At 43.3% G+C, this 13,063-nt stretch overlaps 1 protein-coding gene across 1 annotated transcript in view; it reads right to left on the bottom strand.

Moving 5' to 3' along the window:
- Nucleotides 1-12,550, bottom strand: part of CFAP92 (cilia and flagella associated protein 92 (putative)) — a 136,053-nt gene extending 123,503 nt beyond the window's left edge. Inside the window, exons 1-7 of the mRNA XM_074334299.1 lie at nucleotides 12,416-12,550; nucleotides 11,499-11,785; nucleotides 7,633-7,823; nucleotides 6,278-6,491; nucleotides 2,660-2,797; nucleotides 1,713-1,800; nucleotides 515-639 (exon numbers count right to left, since the gene is read on the bottom strand). Of these exons, the coding sequence (XP_074190400.1) occupies nucleotides 515-639; nucleotides 1,713-1,800; nucleotides 2,660-2,797; nucleotides 6,278-6,491; nucleotides 7,633-7,823; nucleotides 11,499-11,754 (1,012 nt within the window). The 5' untranslated portion in view covers nucleotides 11,755-11,785; nucleotides 12,416-12,550. The remainder of the gene's footprint in view (nucleotides 1-514; nucleotides 640-1,712; nucleotides 1,801-2,659; nucleotides 2,798-6,277; nucleotides 6,492-7,632; nucleotides 7,824-11,498; nucleotides 11,786-12,415) is intronic.
- Nucleotides 12,551-13,063: the final 513 nt, after the last annotated feature.

The following is a 13,063-nucleotide window of genomic DNA, read 5'->3' on the forward strand; positions in this document are numbered from 1 at the left end:
ATGCTATTTCCCTCATCCCACTATAAGAAGCAAATAGCTTCCTATCTTCCAAGGAGAGTCTTTCCATATCCCCCACTTCTCCGTGCTTCCTCAACATACCACATACCTACCCCTACCATAGCATCTATCACATAGAATTGTTATTATTTGTTTGAAAGTCTCCAGTAGACATTAGAGATTTTCATGTTTCCCAAATTCACAACACCATGGATCAGGAGCACACAAATACTGGAAGAGTTGGAAGGGAAGTGACAGAGGGCGTAGCTGGGTGGGATAATGAGGGTAAGTGAATGGGATGAAATGGGATTGGGTGGTTGGACGGATGGACAGACAGATGTTAGGGGATGGAAGGATGAGGTGAGATAGAAGGGATAAGTTGAAAGTATATGTAGTATTCTTTTATTTTGAGTAACATTTGGTCAGATATCACAGAATCTTATTGAAATATTTGGAATTTGAAATATTTCATAATTCTTCCAAGTCTAGTTATAAAATTCCAAAATCCCATCCTTACTTTGAAATTTTTGCTTTTCTAATATGTTTGTTAAGCTGCTAAATGATGGTCTCTCAATGAATTTCTTCATCTCCATTACAGTTGCCCCTCCCAAAGAAATAGTTGGTAGTCTTGAAATATTCCATCTAGAAAATTCACAAAGAGAAAAATAAAGGTGAAAAATAATCAGATAGATCTAAGAATCTATTTGTTGGATTAAATGTGAGCAGATTAAACAAAAATCACAGTGCAGCCTTTCGCCCAAGGCTTCTCAAGTTTCCACACGCATATGAATCACCTGGGAAAGCTGCTAAATAAGTGCAGAGTCTGGATCAGTAAAGCTGGGGTGGGCCTGACACGCCACATGGCTAACAGGCTCCCAGTAACAGTGATGCCTGGTCTGCAGACCACACATGTGCTACCAATTTCTAGAAAATATAATAGAAAATAATATATTTTTTAATAAAAGCAACTGAAATTCTAAAATACCCGGGAATTCATTTACAGGCATCATCCACAACATCTATAGGAAGAAAAGTAACTCTATCAATAATGCCACAAAGGAGCTGCTGAAGTATGATAACGGATGGGAGAACTGCATGATGTAAAAATGTTAATTTGTTTCCAAATTAATCTATAAATTCAATGCAAAAGCAATTTTTTTAAATTGACTCTTTTTCAATGACATTTTCTCTTGGTTGTCCCCATCCTATTCCCCCAAGTAACCAGCTGGGCCTCCATTCTACTCCTAGTCTCCACAGCATCCAAGGGAACTCCTTCTCCAGACCCTTCTTAGGCTCCACAAGGCTCCAAGAGCAACTGCCCTCCCAGAAGGGCAGGCTATGGACTGGTAACCTAAAGATATGGGTTGGGGTCCTGGCTTTACCAACACTCTCAAGATTCCCAAGAACTTTGTGCAAATTACTTACCTAGTCATCTTGTAGAGAACATGGAGCTAGCAATACCACCTCACAGAGTAATCATTATGTGGATTACATGAGACAAAGTAATGCATGACAGAGCACAGTGCCTGACATATAACACGTGCTCACAAACACAAGCATTTCACCCTCTGTTCCTTTCATTTCACCGGGATTGCATGAGCTCCAACATAACTGAAGTTACTAAAAGTCTACACCACTCATGGTGGAAGTCTACAGGGCTAGTATAAGAGAGGGCTACACTCCCACTCCCCAAAATGACATGGGTCCATTCTTACCCAACTGTAGCAAGATCTTCCGTTCTGAGTAGCTTTTCATATTCCTCAGTGCTCTTGGAAAGGGTTTCAGGCTCTGCTGCATGAGAACCTGACAATTAGCAAAGGTCTCCAAACTTCTTGTTCCACACTAGTTCACTAAGAAATGAGGGTTCTTTACACATTTTGTAACACTAGCCCCAAACAGCAGGCCTGGTATGTGGTGAGCATTTAGTCAACAAGTTAATAATAAATGAGTACATGAGTGAATATACAGACTAATTATGATTATTTGGACAAATGGAGGCAAGAGGAGGCCTCCAGTTCTTTATATGATACCCCGTAAATAAAAAAAAGAAGAAGAAAAGCCTATTAATTTCAGTTGTCCACCTTAGCACTGTTTACATAGAATATACTCAAAACACTCCCAGCTTCCTAAGTTCCCACCTATAGGGAATGATTAAGCAAATTGCAGTATTACCAGCAGATGAAATATTATTTAGTCACCACAAATGAAGTTTATGGCAAGTTTTGAAGGAAATAGGAAAGTGCATGTAATGACATGTTACTCTCAGGATCCAAGATAACCTCATCTATGGAAAAAAAAACCTTAGAAGAAAAGGAATTTGCCATAACATGACAACCAAAATATTACAATGCCTGTTCCTAGTCATGGAATTATATTTTCCCTTTTACTTTTCCATAGTCATTAAATTTTCTAAAAAACACTTATATAACTTCTACAGTCAGAAAAGTTCTTTTGTAAGCCACAAAATAAAGAAAAATAATCAACAACAAAAAGTGAGTCATGCAGAGAAAGCAGCACTTGCTTTGGCAGCGTGAACCAGCATTGGCAGAAGCAGCTGGTACACATGAAGGGCACTAGTGCACACATACTACACCAGTGTCACCAATCACTTTCCCTGCCATAGTTTGCACTTGGCTTGTCCACAAAGATCATCTCCACTCACCATGCAAAGACTTTAAGTGTTTTCCTGCTTTTGCTTTTTCTGGTTTTCCTGGAGCACACGCCTGGTCCCACTCCTCTTTCACATGAATGCCCCGTTCAAACAATTTTTTCTGATTTAAAACCAAATGTCGTACTTCCTCTAGAATGCATGAGAAAAAAGAATAATTGACTCGATCAACCAGAAATACTTTTTGAAAACCTACTAGTATATGACAATCCCTCTTTTGGTGTTTGAGATAGAGCAATGGATTAGAGAGGAAAGGCCCCTGACCTCCGTGAGTTGTTGCCTAAGGGGCTGCAGCTTTGAAATACCAGGAAATTTAAACCTCAACTGGCAATGTCTTCTTCCATATAAGACCATTAAGCACTCAATATATGTTGTTTCATTTAATCATTACACTTCACTTTAAGGAAGGCATTACCACTTCTCCATTTCACAGATGAGGATCTGACACTTAAGTAACTTTCCTGTGGTCAGAGAGCTGGCTTTAGCAAAGCCAGGACTATACCCAGAGCTTCTTGTTCCCAGCTATGGTGATGACCCCTCCACATCTTTCATTTCTGTCAGTACAGGGCTTTGCATGCACATGGCAGCAACGAACATGTGTGGAATAATGAATGAGCAGAGGGAGTGAGTGGATGAAGAGAGATAATGGAAGGTGCAAGAAAGACGTGGGGAAAAAGGTGAAATTGAGTTCTGTGTTAAAGGATGGATAACAATTTGGAGAAAGAGATGAGGCTAAGAGCCCCCTAGGTATGGCCAAATACCTGAAGACGGATCCCACAATGAGGAAAAGCCTAATGTCTTCAGGGACCAGGGGATGGACCAGGTCTGAAGGTGGGAATGGCAACAAGAAAGGAGCCTTAGGGAACAGATTGCATGACTGGACTCAGAAGTCAGAACTTGGTTCCCTAAGGCACTGGGCAGGGATGAAAAGCTGCAGAGCAATGAAATACCAGGGTAGAGGGTGATACAGAAAGGTCATGGAACTGCTGAACCACCTCGGTTCTTGTCTTCTTGAAGGAAAGACTTCAATCGAGAAATGGAATTTGTGCAGCATGAACAGCAGAAATGTATTAGTAAAAGTACACTCTCAGATAGGGAGGGCCTGACCCAAGAGAGGGAAGCAGCCCCGCCTTACATTGTGTGAAGGCTTTTATTTCTATGGGTAGAATTGCCTCCCCCTCCCCTTTCATCTCTTTCTTCTCCTGACGTGCCAAGTCCTCTGGCATTTAGCAATGCTTTTCTTTGATTTAGGGGGATATGTAAACACATCCCTTAGGGATATGTGAAAACCTGGAATCCTGTTGGGCTGGTAAGGTATTCATGATCCTAACAAACAGGATTTCCCCCCTCCCCCCATGACTTCTAACAACAATCTCTTTGATTTAGAGGTATGTGTGAGCCTGGAGTCCTGCTGGGCAGCTGCCAGGGGTTTTGACCCAAGTAGGAGCTGCAGCAAGTGGCTTTCTAATCAGGGCTAAATTTTTCCTTCTCCTGCTCATCTCTACCGACCTACCTATCATATCAATTATACTTGTCTGAAAGCCACTAAAAACAGCAATAATATTGCCATATTCCATGGATTCTCAGATGTATATTGCTTTTAACTTTTAACATCTCTGAAAAACAGGGATGCATCTTTACAATCAATGCCATGGTATAGTTTAACTGGCAGGGTTTTATTATTTTTATTTTTTTAGATTAAAATATAGCTAACGTACAGTATTATATTAGTTTCAAGGGTATACCATAGTTATTCAAGACTTATATACCTAAAGAAGTGATCACCAATAAGTCCAGCAATACCGTACCACGCGATCACAATATTAACTACATTCCCTATGCTGAACGTTACATCCCCTTTTATTGTGTTTGTTTTAAATTTTATATTAGTTTCAGGTGTACAGCACAGTGGTTAGGCATTTATATAATCTATGAAGTGAATCCCGCCCCCCCCCCCCAATAAGTTCAGTACCCATCTGAAACAATACACATGAGGTCAGACAATCAACTTCGCGAATTCATCACAGAAAAAGTGCTCCATACCTCTTTGCTGAATATCACTACAGTCACCTTCGAGGTACTCCCCTTGGGAAGCTATGCACTGACACCAGTGCCTAGTCCACCCTTCAAAGCAATTTTGGAACTCTTTCTGGAATGGCCATCAGAGCTGTCGATGTAGTACCTTGATGTCCTTAATGTCATCAAAATTCAATGTATTTCGGTATTTATTTTTGGGTAAAGAGTCACTGGGGGCCAGATCAGGTGAGTAGAGAGGGTGTTCCAATGCAGTTATTTGTTTACTTGCTAAACACTCCCTCACAGTGTGTGAGCTGGTGCATCGCCGCGATGCAAGAGCCATGAATTGTTGGCGAAAAGTTCAGGTTGTTTTCATCTAACTTTTTCACGCAGCTTTTTCAGCACTTCCAAATAGTAAACTTGGTTAACTGTTTGTCCAGTTGGTACAAATTCATAATGAATAATCCCTCTGATATCAAAAAAGGTTAGCAACACCGTTGCAACAAGTTCGCAAACTTAATTATCAGACCTCGTAGACTGTAACATTATTGATTATATCCCCCAGACTGTATTTCTCATCCCTGTGACTATTTTGTGACGACCAATTTGTGCTTCCTAATCCCTCATCCCCCAAACCCCTTCTGTCTAGCAACCGTCTGTTTTTTCTCTATCTCTGAGTGTTTTTCAGTTTTGTTTGCTCGTTTATTCTGTTTTTTCAATTCTCTGTAGACAGCACACACCTTCCTTATTGCTTGTGTCTGGGGGGGGGGGGGGGGGGGCACTGCTATGGCCCTGCCTTTAGGCATCTGGTCAGAGGAAGGAGGTACATGTCCAAAGTCACTAGCTAGTTCAAGATGAGACAGGACTGAATTCAGCTATCTGACTTCAAAGCCTGGGTCTTTCTACTCCTTCCAGCACTCTCCAGGGCTGTTCAAAAGGATACTTTCTAGAGTTGATCTAATATTGACACAAGTAAGAGTCTAGAGCAGGGGTGTCCAAACTTTTTTCAAAGGTTTTCACCAAGGGCCATATGTGGTAAAATACACAAACAGCTGGGCCACTCACTCGAGGTGAAATACGTATTGCCTCACCTGCTTTATTTAAGTAAACTAAATATATTTTTGGAATTTGCTGCAGGCCAATTAACAATGGATTGTGAGCCGCAGTTGGCCCACGGGCCGCAGTTTGGACATCCCTGCTCTAGAGGGTCTATGTGAAAATATTGACATGGTCTCAAGGTGGTGGGATTTAAAAAAAAGTTTTCTCTTTTGTTTCTTTGTATCCTTTTTTTTCAGTGAACACACAATACTTACCCAGGGAGACAGGCTGGGGGTGGGTGCCAATGTTGGCACCACCCAGGCACAGAAGGTCCCGAAAGGTGGCAGGTGGGAAGGCAGTGGCTAATGTGCACAAACAGAGACCCGAGCAGCATTTTCTGAGGCCTGAACGCACCCTGAGGGATAACATACCACTGATAAAGAAACTAATGTGTGCACTAGGAAAATCAGACAGAGGAAACAAGGGGATGCTGCTTTTATCCTGTCACTGGTAAGAAGCCACAAGCCTCTAGAAACTTTTCAAATAAAATAGGAATACCTGACTTACCAGAAGATCCTGCATCTTCCGAATATCCAGCAGGCTTTAATTGGTAATACCTGACTTTTCTTGAAACCTTATCCTTACTGTCCCAGAGCCTCAAAGTTATTTTGTGAAAATTTATTTTCTTCAGTAATTCCTTTGTCATGTTGATGTTAAAAATTTGGGTCCATGACACCCAGACTTTGTCCCCTTCATGCCACGGCCTCACTGTCTGTGTAAAAGAACACCAAGAGACTTTCAGTGTGGAAAGCTGGGAGGCTCAGCAGTCTAGGACCCATCACCAAAGACTGTACCTATTGGCAGTGAAGCGAGGTCCCGCTCTTTATCTAACTTCTGTGTCTGGTTGTCCCCCAGGTTCAAACTCACATCAGGAAATGGGTGTCATGGGCTGGGCCCTGACACACCTCTGGGTTCCTCGGAAAAAATTAAGTCAAAGCAATTACCTGCAAATAGTATCCTTTCCAGTGACTCTCATCCCTGACTGAGCTGGGCCACAGGCAGCTGTTTGCGTGTGGGGGGCAGTCGGGTGTGCACACACATCCTCACATGCCATACACACAAAGAAAGAAATCGCGAGAGCTACAAAAACTTTTGAAACACCAAAGCAATTATTAGGTAGAAATATTTAAATAGAAAGTCATATAATTGGCCTTATTAGGTCAGTATGATAGGGTGGGCAGACAGAAAGGAGCAGGAGAAGGAGAAATTTAGCCCCAGTTAGAAAGCCCCTTGCTGCAGCTCCTACTTGGGTGAAGACCCCGGCAGCCGCCCAGCAGGATTCCAGGCTCTAAATGAAATATATACCTCTAAATTAAAGAGATGCGTTGTTAGAAGTCAGAGAAGGGGTGGGGGACACATCCTGTTTGTCAGGCTCAAGGATACTTTACTAGCACAACAAGATTCCAGGTTTTCACACACTCCAAAGGAATATGTTTACACAGGCGCCTAAATCAAAGAAATGCATTGCTAAATGCCAGAGGACTAGGCACCTCAGGAGGAGAAAGGGTGATAAGAGAAGGGAGAGGGGAGGCAATTCTACCATACAGATAACAGCCTTCACACAATATATGGCGGGGCTGCTTCCCTCCCTTTAGTCAGTCGCTTCACATCTCGGAGTATACTTTCTTTTAGTAATAAACTTCTGCTGTTCGTGCTGCACAAATTTCATCTCTTGATTGAAGTCTTGCCTTCAAGAAGACAAAGAACTGAAGTTCAACATAATTTTTCTGGTAACAACTATTTACCATTTGGTAGGCCTGCGGTGGGGCCCAAGATCCTGCATTTCTACCAAGTTTCAGGAGAAGGGAGAACACTTTGCGTATTGGGTATTATATACAAGACTAAACACACACCTTTACTCCTGAATCCAGGAACACTTTGACCACCGCTGGGAATACCACCATATCTACTATTTTAGGCTCTCCATCGTCTGGCAGAAGGAAATACTCAATGTGGTAGAAACGGCGAACCTTTGCAACAGGTTTGTCCATTTTAGGGTTTTTTCTGTATTTTTCAATCAAACTTGTATATTTTCCTTTATGACCTAGAAGATACAGATTTAATGAGCCTTGTTTTAACCTGGCATGGGAAAGCACATCCATCCCCGCAGTTCCTTGGAACCAAGAAAGAGCCCAATGCTGTGGGCGGCTACCTCCCGCCATGCTGCTTGCCTAGCCCTCCTAGCTAGCAGAGTAGCACGCTATTCTGGACTAGGACTAGGCACCAGGGTGCAAAATTTCAGTGTATGACTCTGAGAGTGAGTGTCTCCTTATATTTTTTGACCTCAGGCACTTCACCTGCCTCATCCTAGTCTCCACAGTAAAAAGCAAGTAAAACAAACAAACTAAAAATCACAGCACAGTGTGATTTGTGTAATACTAGCAGCATGAACAATGTTCTGAAGAACATCAGAGGAGGTGGAGGTAAACTCTGCCTGGTGGTGGTGGGGGAAGCCTCCCAGGGGACCTCAGCAGAGTCTTTGTAGAAGCAAAACTGGTAGTTATTCCAGGCAGAGGTCAGAGTCCAGCAAAACCTCATGAGTGAAGCTGCACAATGTGGGTAGATGGGATGAAAGGATGCAGAATGTAAGTCTGGGCTTCAGCCAGAGACCAGGGTCTCCACTGGCCTTGCCCTTAAAGTGAACCCTCCAAGCTAGGGCTTTGCACACCATAAGAAGATGCTTCAGGAACTCCATAAATACTTAATTCAAATTTCATTCTATAAAAATATTATCACAACTACATTTAAAGCTGTAGTTTTAAATTTTCAAATTTTTAACACCCAGGATTCTGTATTAATTTTGTGCCACCAGAAGAATTAGCTTTTGTGAGGAGCTTGGAATAAAGGTCTCCAGCCAGTCCCTGCTAGGCATTAAGATTTCTTGTAAAGGTGAAACTGATCAGAAAGCATTTTATAGGTCTGTGTTCTGATTCAATCTAAGGTGAGAGAGCAAGTGGACAGGCATACAGACCCTCTTACTTCCTGTCAATAGGAGAGAAAATTGCTACAACCTCCTTGGTGGGCAATTCAACAATATCTATAAGAAAATGTAAATGCATACAGTAAGTCCTCACTTTATGTCATTGATAGGTCCTGGATTTTAATGAAACAACATACAATGAAATCAAATTTTACCATAGGCTAATTGATATAAACAAAAGTCCCTAGAGCATCTCATCAACGTTACAATGAAACGACGTTGAATGAAACAACGTTAGTCAAGGACCTCCTGTACCTTTAACCCAGCAATTCCACTTGTTGAAATCCAGGCTACGGAAGTGCCCACCCACACACACACATATGTGCATACAAGGAGGGCTATTGCAGAAATGTATCAGAAAAAGTTTGGATACAAGTTAAATGTCACCAATAAGGGGTAGAATAAATTAGAAACACACAACAGAATATTATATAGGTGTTTAAAAGACAACAACAAAGTAAAAACAAATATGCTCATTTCCTCTCAGGCACTTAAGATATATTGTCAAAATTTTAAAAAGCAAGTTGTAGAACAGAATGTTTAGGATCTCATTTCTCTTAAACAATTTATTTTAATAAACATTTATAAACAAATCCATAAATACTCAGATATTGAAAGAAAAAAAAACACTGAACCTAGAATTTTATATCCAGCCAGATATATGTCCTTCAAAGGTATTGGCATGATAAAAAGACTCTAAAAAACAAAGTAAACAAACAAAACAGAAATAAACTCATAGATACAGAACAAATTGATGGTCACCAGATCGGAGGGTTTAAGGAGGTGGATGAAAAAGTGAATGGAATTAAGAACTACCTATTGCCAGTTATAAAAATAGTCACGGGGATGTAAAATACAGCATAAGGAATGTATTCAATAATATTGTAATAACTATCAATGGTGTCAGATGGGTTCTAGACTTATCAGGGTGATCACTTTGTAAGGTATATAAATGTCTAATCACTACGTTGTACACCTGAAACTGATATAATATTGTATGTAAACTGTAATTGGAAAATAAATTAATAAAAAGGACTCTCAGGCATGCAAGGCTTCATAAATTTTTGCTGCACAGAGATCTATTTTGTAAATGCCTTTGGAAGAAGCACCAAAATAAGAAAAACAAGTCTAGAAGATGCTGCAAGAAAGGCAAAGGTTAAGGTGGTCAAGTAAACACCAACTCTCTTTTGGTTGGTATTTGACAGAAATCTTTTTCAGTGTTCTTTTGCGTGATATCAATAGACCCAAGATAAAAAGCATCATTATGGGTAGAGGAGGTCACCACATAAGGACAAAAAGTTCTATTCACCAAGAAAATCGATCAATTTTAAATATGGTATACACCTAACCACATAACCTCCAAAATAATCTGAAGCAACAGTTGACAGCCACAAGGAGAAGCTGAAATTAGTCATCGTGGGCAGGACAGTTTAAGTAGACAAAAAACCAAAAGGTAGATCATAAAGTGGAGTGATGAGGCAGAAAAGGGTTAATAAAAGTGACCCTAAAGGGGGGCGGCACAGGCCTGCATCCCCTCCCCAGGAACTGCCCAGGCTCATTCCCTAGAAATAATCTAAGATGTGTATTCTCTCATAAAAAGAGGAGATAAGACTCAACTGGTATTAACTGGTTCTTCACACATGTGCAAACTGCCAAAACCTGCCCATTAGTTGAACTGTAGCCTAATTATAATGCAATTGAAATGGAATGAACATTAGGCTTAGCCCCCCGTGGGTTTTTCTGTGTGCATTCTGGGTAAGAGCATGAGCAGAAAGAAAGTAGTTATATAACCAACATATGTCAATCAAATGACCTCAGTCTATACCTCACATCTCCTGCTGTAAGGACATTTACCTACCCTTTCCTGTATAAGAAAAAGATAACCTACAGTTAGGAGCAGTGGTCTGCCCTGGGGAACTTCTATGCTGGCATCTGGAATGAATTTACTTCCTTGCTCGCCTCCTTTCAGGGTGAGTCTGTGAATTCTTTTCACCTTTTGAGAATGACCAGGGATTAATCCAATGACACAACATGGAGTACTTTTCTTTTCCCCTAATATTGGGGTTTAACCACGTGACTTGCTTTGGCCAATAAAAATTAGCAGGTGGGAGGTGCCCAAAGACCTGAAGAGTGCTTGGGTAACTGGGCTTGCCCTCTGTTGTCTCTCTGCCTTTTGGTAATATGAATGTGTCCGGGCTAGCTCCTAGGTTCAGGGGAGGATGAGAGCTACCCGGAGGAGAGCAGCGCCCGCAGTGCAGGGAGCCCAGGCTCGCTCTGCTAAGCCGCTCATCCAGGACAACAGGGATTCCTGTGTGAAGCCACTGACCTGGGGAGCTTGTTTGGATTTGTTACACAGCATTGTTGCAGTAATAGCTAACTGATCTAATTTTACACTCAGAGATTCAACACATCTGAGAATCTGTATTTTAAGTAAGGAATGGGTGACGTACAACCAGCTTATGGGAATGAAGGCCTTAACCTCTCTGTCATTTCCTCATCTGCAAACAGGAGAAAGAGCATCACCTACTTCTTAGGGTTATTGAGAGGATTAAAAGTGTGAAGACCACACAGTCCATAGTGGACCCCCTAAAATTGCAGTTTCTTTCCTGACCTCTGCTCCTAGAATCTACCACCCTACTGGGGAAAGCTGGTGGAGGGAGCATGTGTGACCTAAACTCCTGGAAGAAGGTCCTTAGTCCACCCCTTTTTGCAGAGTTGGAATTCTGCTCTAGTACTTACCAATGTTCACTGGGAAGGCCAATGAAATGATGAAGTTGCAGGGGACGACCTGGGGCTCGTCGGAGTTGGAAATGCTGGCAGGCCCATCTGAGGACGCCACGCTGCTGCACTGGTGCTCAGAACCCGGGGCCTGGGCTCGGGCGTCCAGGTCCGCCACATCACACTCGCTCATGGACCGGGAAAAGGCGCTTTGGGAGGGCCTGGGCCGCGTGCTTGCCTTGTCCTCATCCTCGCACTCCCAGGCATGCAGTGACATGCTGCAGTGTCCACCCGCCCGGCACTCCTAACTGGAAGAAAATTAAGGCACTTCTGTCACCTTCTGTTCACAGAAGGGAAGCCATACCTCTTTCAGGAACACCGTTCTCCTCCCTCATTTCCCTTGTCATTTTCTGGGTTGAATGTACCACAGAGAATGGTGGCTGGCAGTAATCATGATATTGAACAACCTCAGTTTCTCTAACTTGAGTCTCTGTTCTCTCCCAGCCCCAGCCGCTCCTCCTTTCAATCATCTGGCTCTCCTGGAATATCTATCTTAGGTGAGTACAGTTCCCTGGGAACCACAAGGGGTGGGGGGAGAATTCCCCGTGCTTCCACTCAGGGAGGCCTTGGGGTAAGCTGCTCTAAAGCACAATATGCATTTGCCATTTGAGGACTGGCAAGGCATGTGCAAAATCCTGATGAGGTCAAGGAGGGCGAGAACCTTGCGGTCTGATACAAATGGGCACTGAGCGCCCAAGGCACAAGGAGGCGGAACCCCAGCTAATGCCAAGAAAATAAGCCCCGGCTGCAGAGGGGGTGGGGGAGTGGAGGCGCGGGGGGGGGGGGGAGGGCGGGGGAGGGGGGGAGGGCGGGGGAGGGGGGGAGGGCGGGGGAGGGGGGCGGTGCGGACACACGGTCCCCTCAAGGCGCCAACGTACTGACGAGCAGATGCTCTAGGTAGCAGGCGGGGCTCAGACCGCGGCGTCAGTTGGCTTGCATACCAGCCGCACAGCCGCTGTGCGAGGAGGTTCCGGAGGACACGGTCCGCCGACCCACCCTCAACTGTGCTAGAGAGTTGCTAGGAGACCGGCGAGGACAAGGCCCTGGGGCGGGGCTCCCCTGGGGGCGGGACTGACGCCCTCAGCCGGAAGTCTCAGGCCCGCTGTGTGGACAAAGTCTGGCAAATAGTGTATCTAAATTCGGAAACCAGCTGCATTCATTCATCCGTCCACTCGTTTAATCTTTAAGGAATTCCTGCTCCAAACATGAGCACCCGTAATACTCCTGACCCTTACTTAGAGTACGGGTAAAGGCAAAGGAAGCAAAGGGCTCTGCAAACTCGGATCCTCTCACCCCACCCCAAACCTCTCTCATACAGACTTTTTGCTTCTGTCACTGATGTCCTTAAAATATCATCAAAATTCTGTTAGTGATTGTGAGCCCCAACTCAGACGAGGAAACTGAGGCTTAGAGAGGGGCAGCGATTTGCCTGAGGTCACACAGCCAAGTGTGTGGCAGCACTGGATTGAAACCCAGATTATCTGACTTGGTCTTTGCTGTAAAATCCCTCCTACCAGTACCCCTGT

Source organism: Rhinolophus sinicus, chromosome 17 (genome assembly GCF_057876585.1).
Source record: "Rhinolophus sinicus isolate RSI-liver-muscle chromosome 17, RSI-T2T, whole genome shotgun sequence".
Classification (NCBI taxonomy): domain Eukaryota; kingdom Metazoa; phylum Chordata; class Mammalia; order Chiroptera; family Rhinolophidae; genus Rhinolophus; species Rhinolophus sinicus.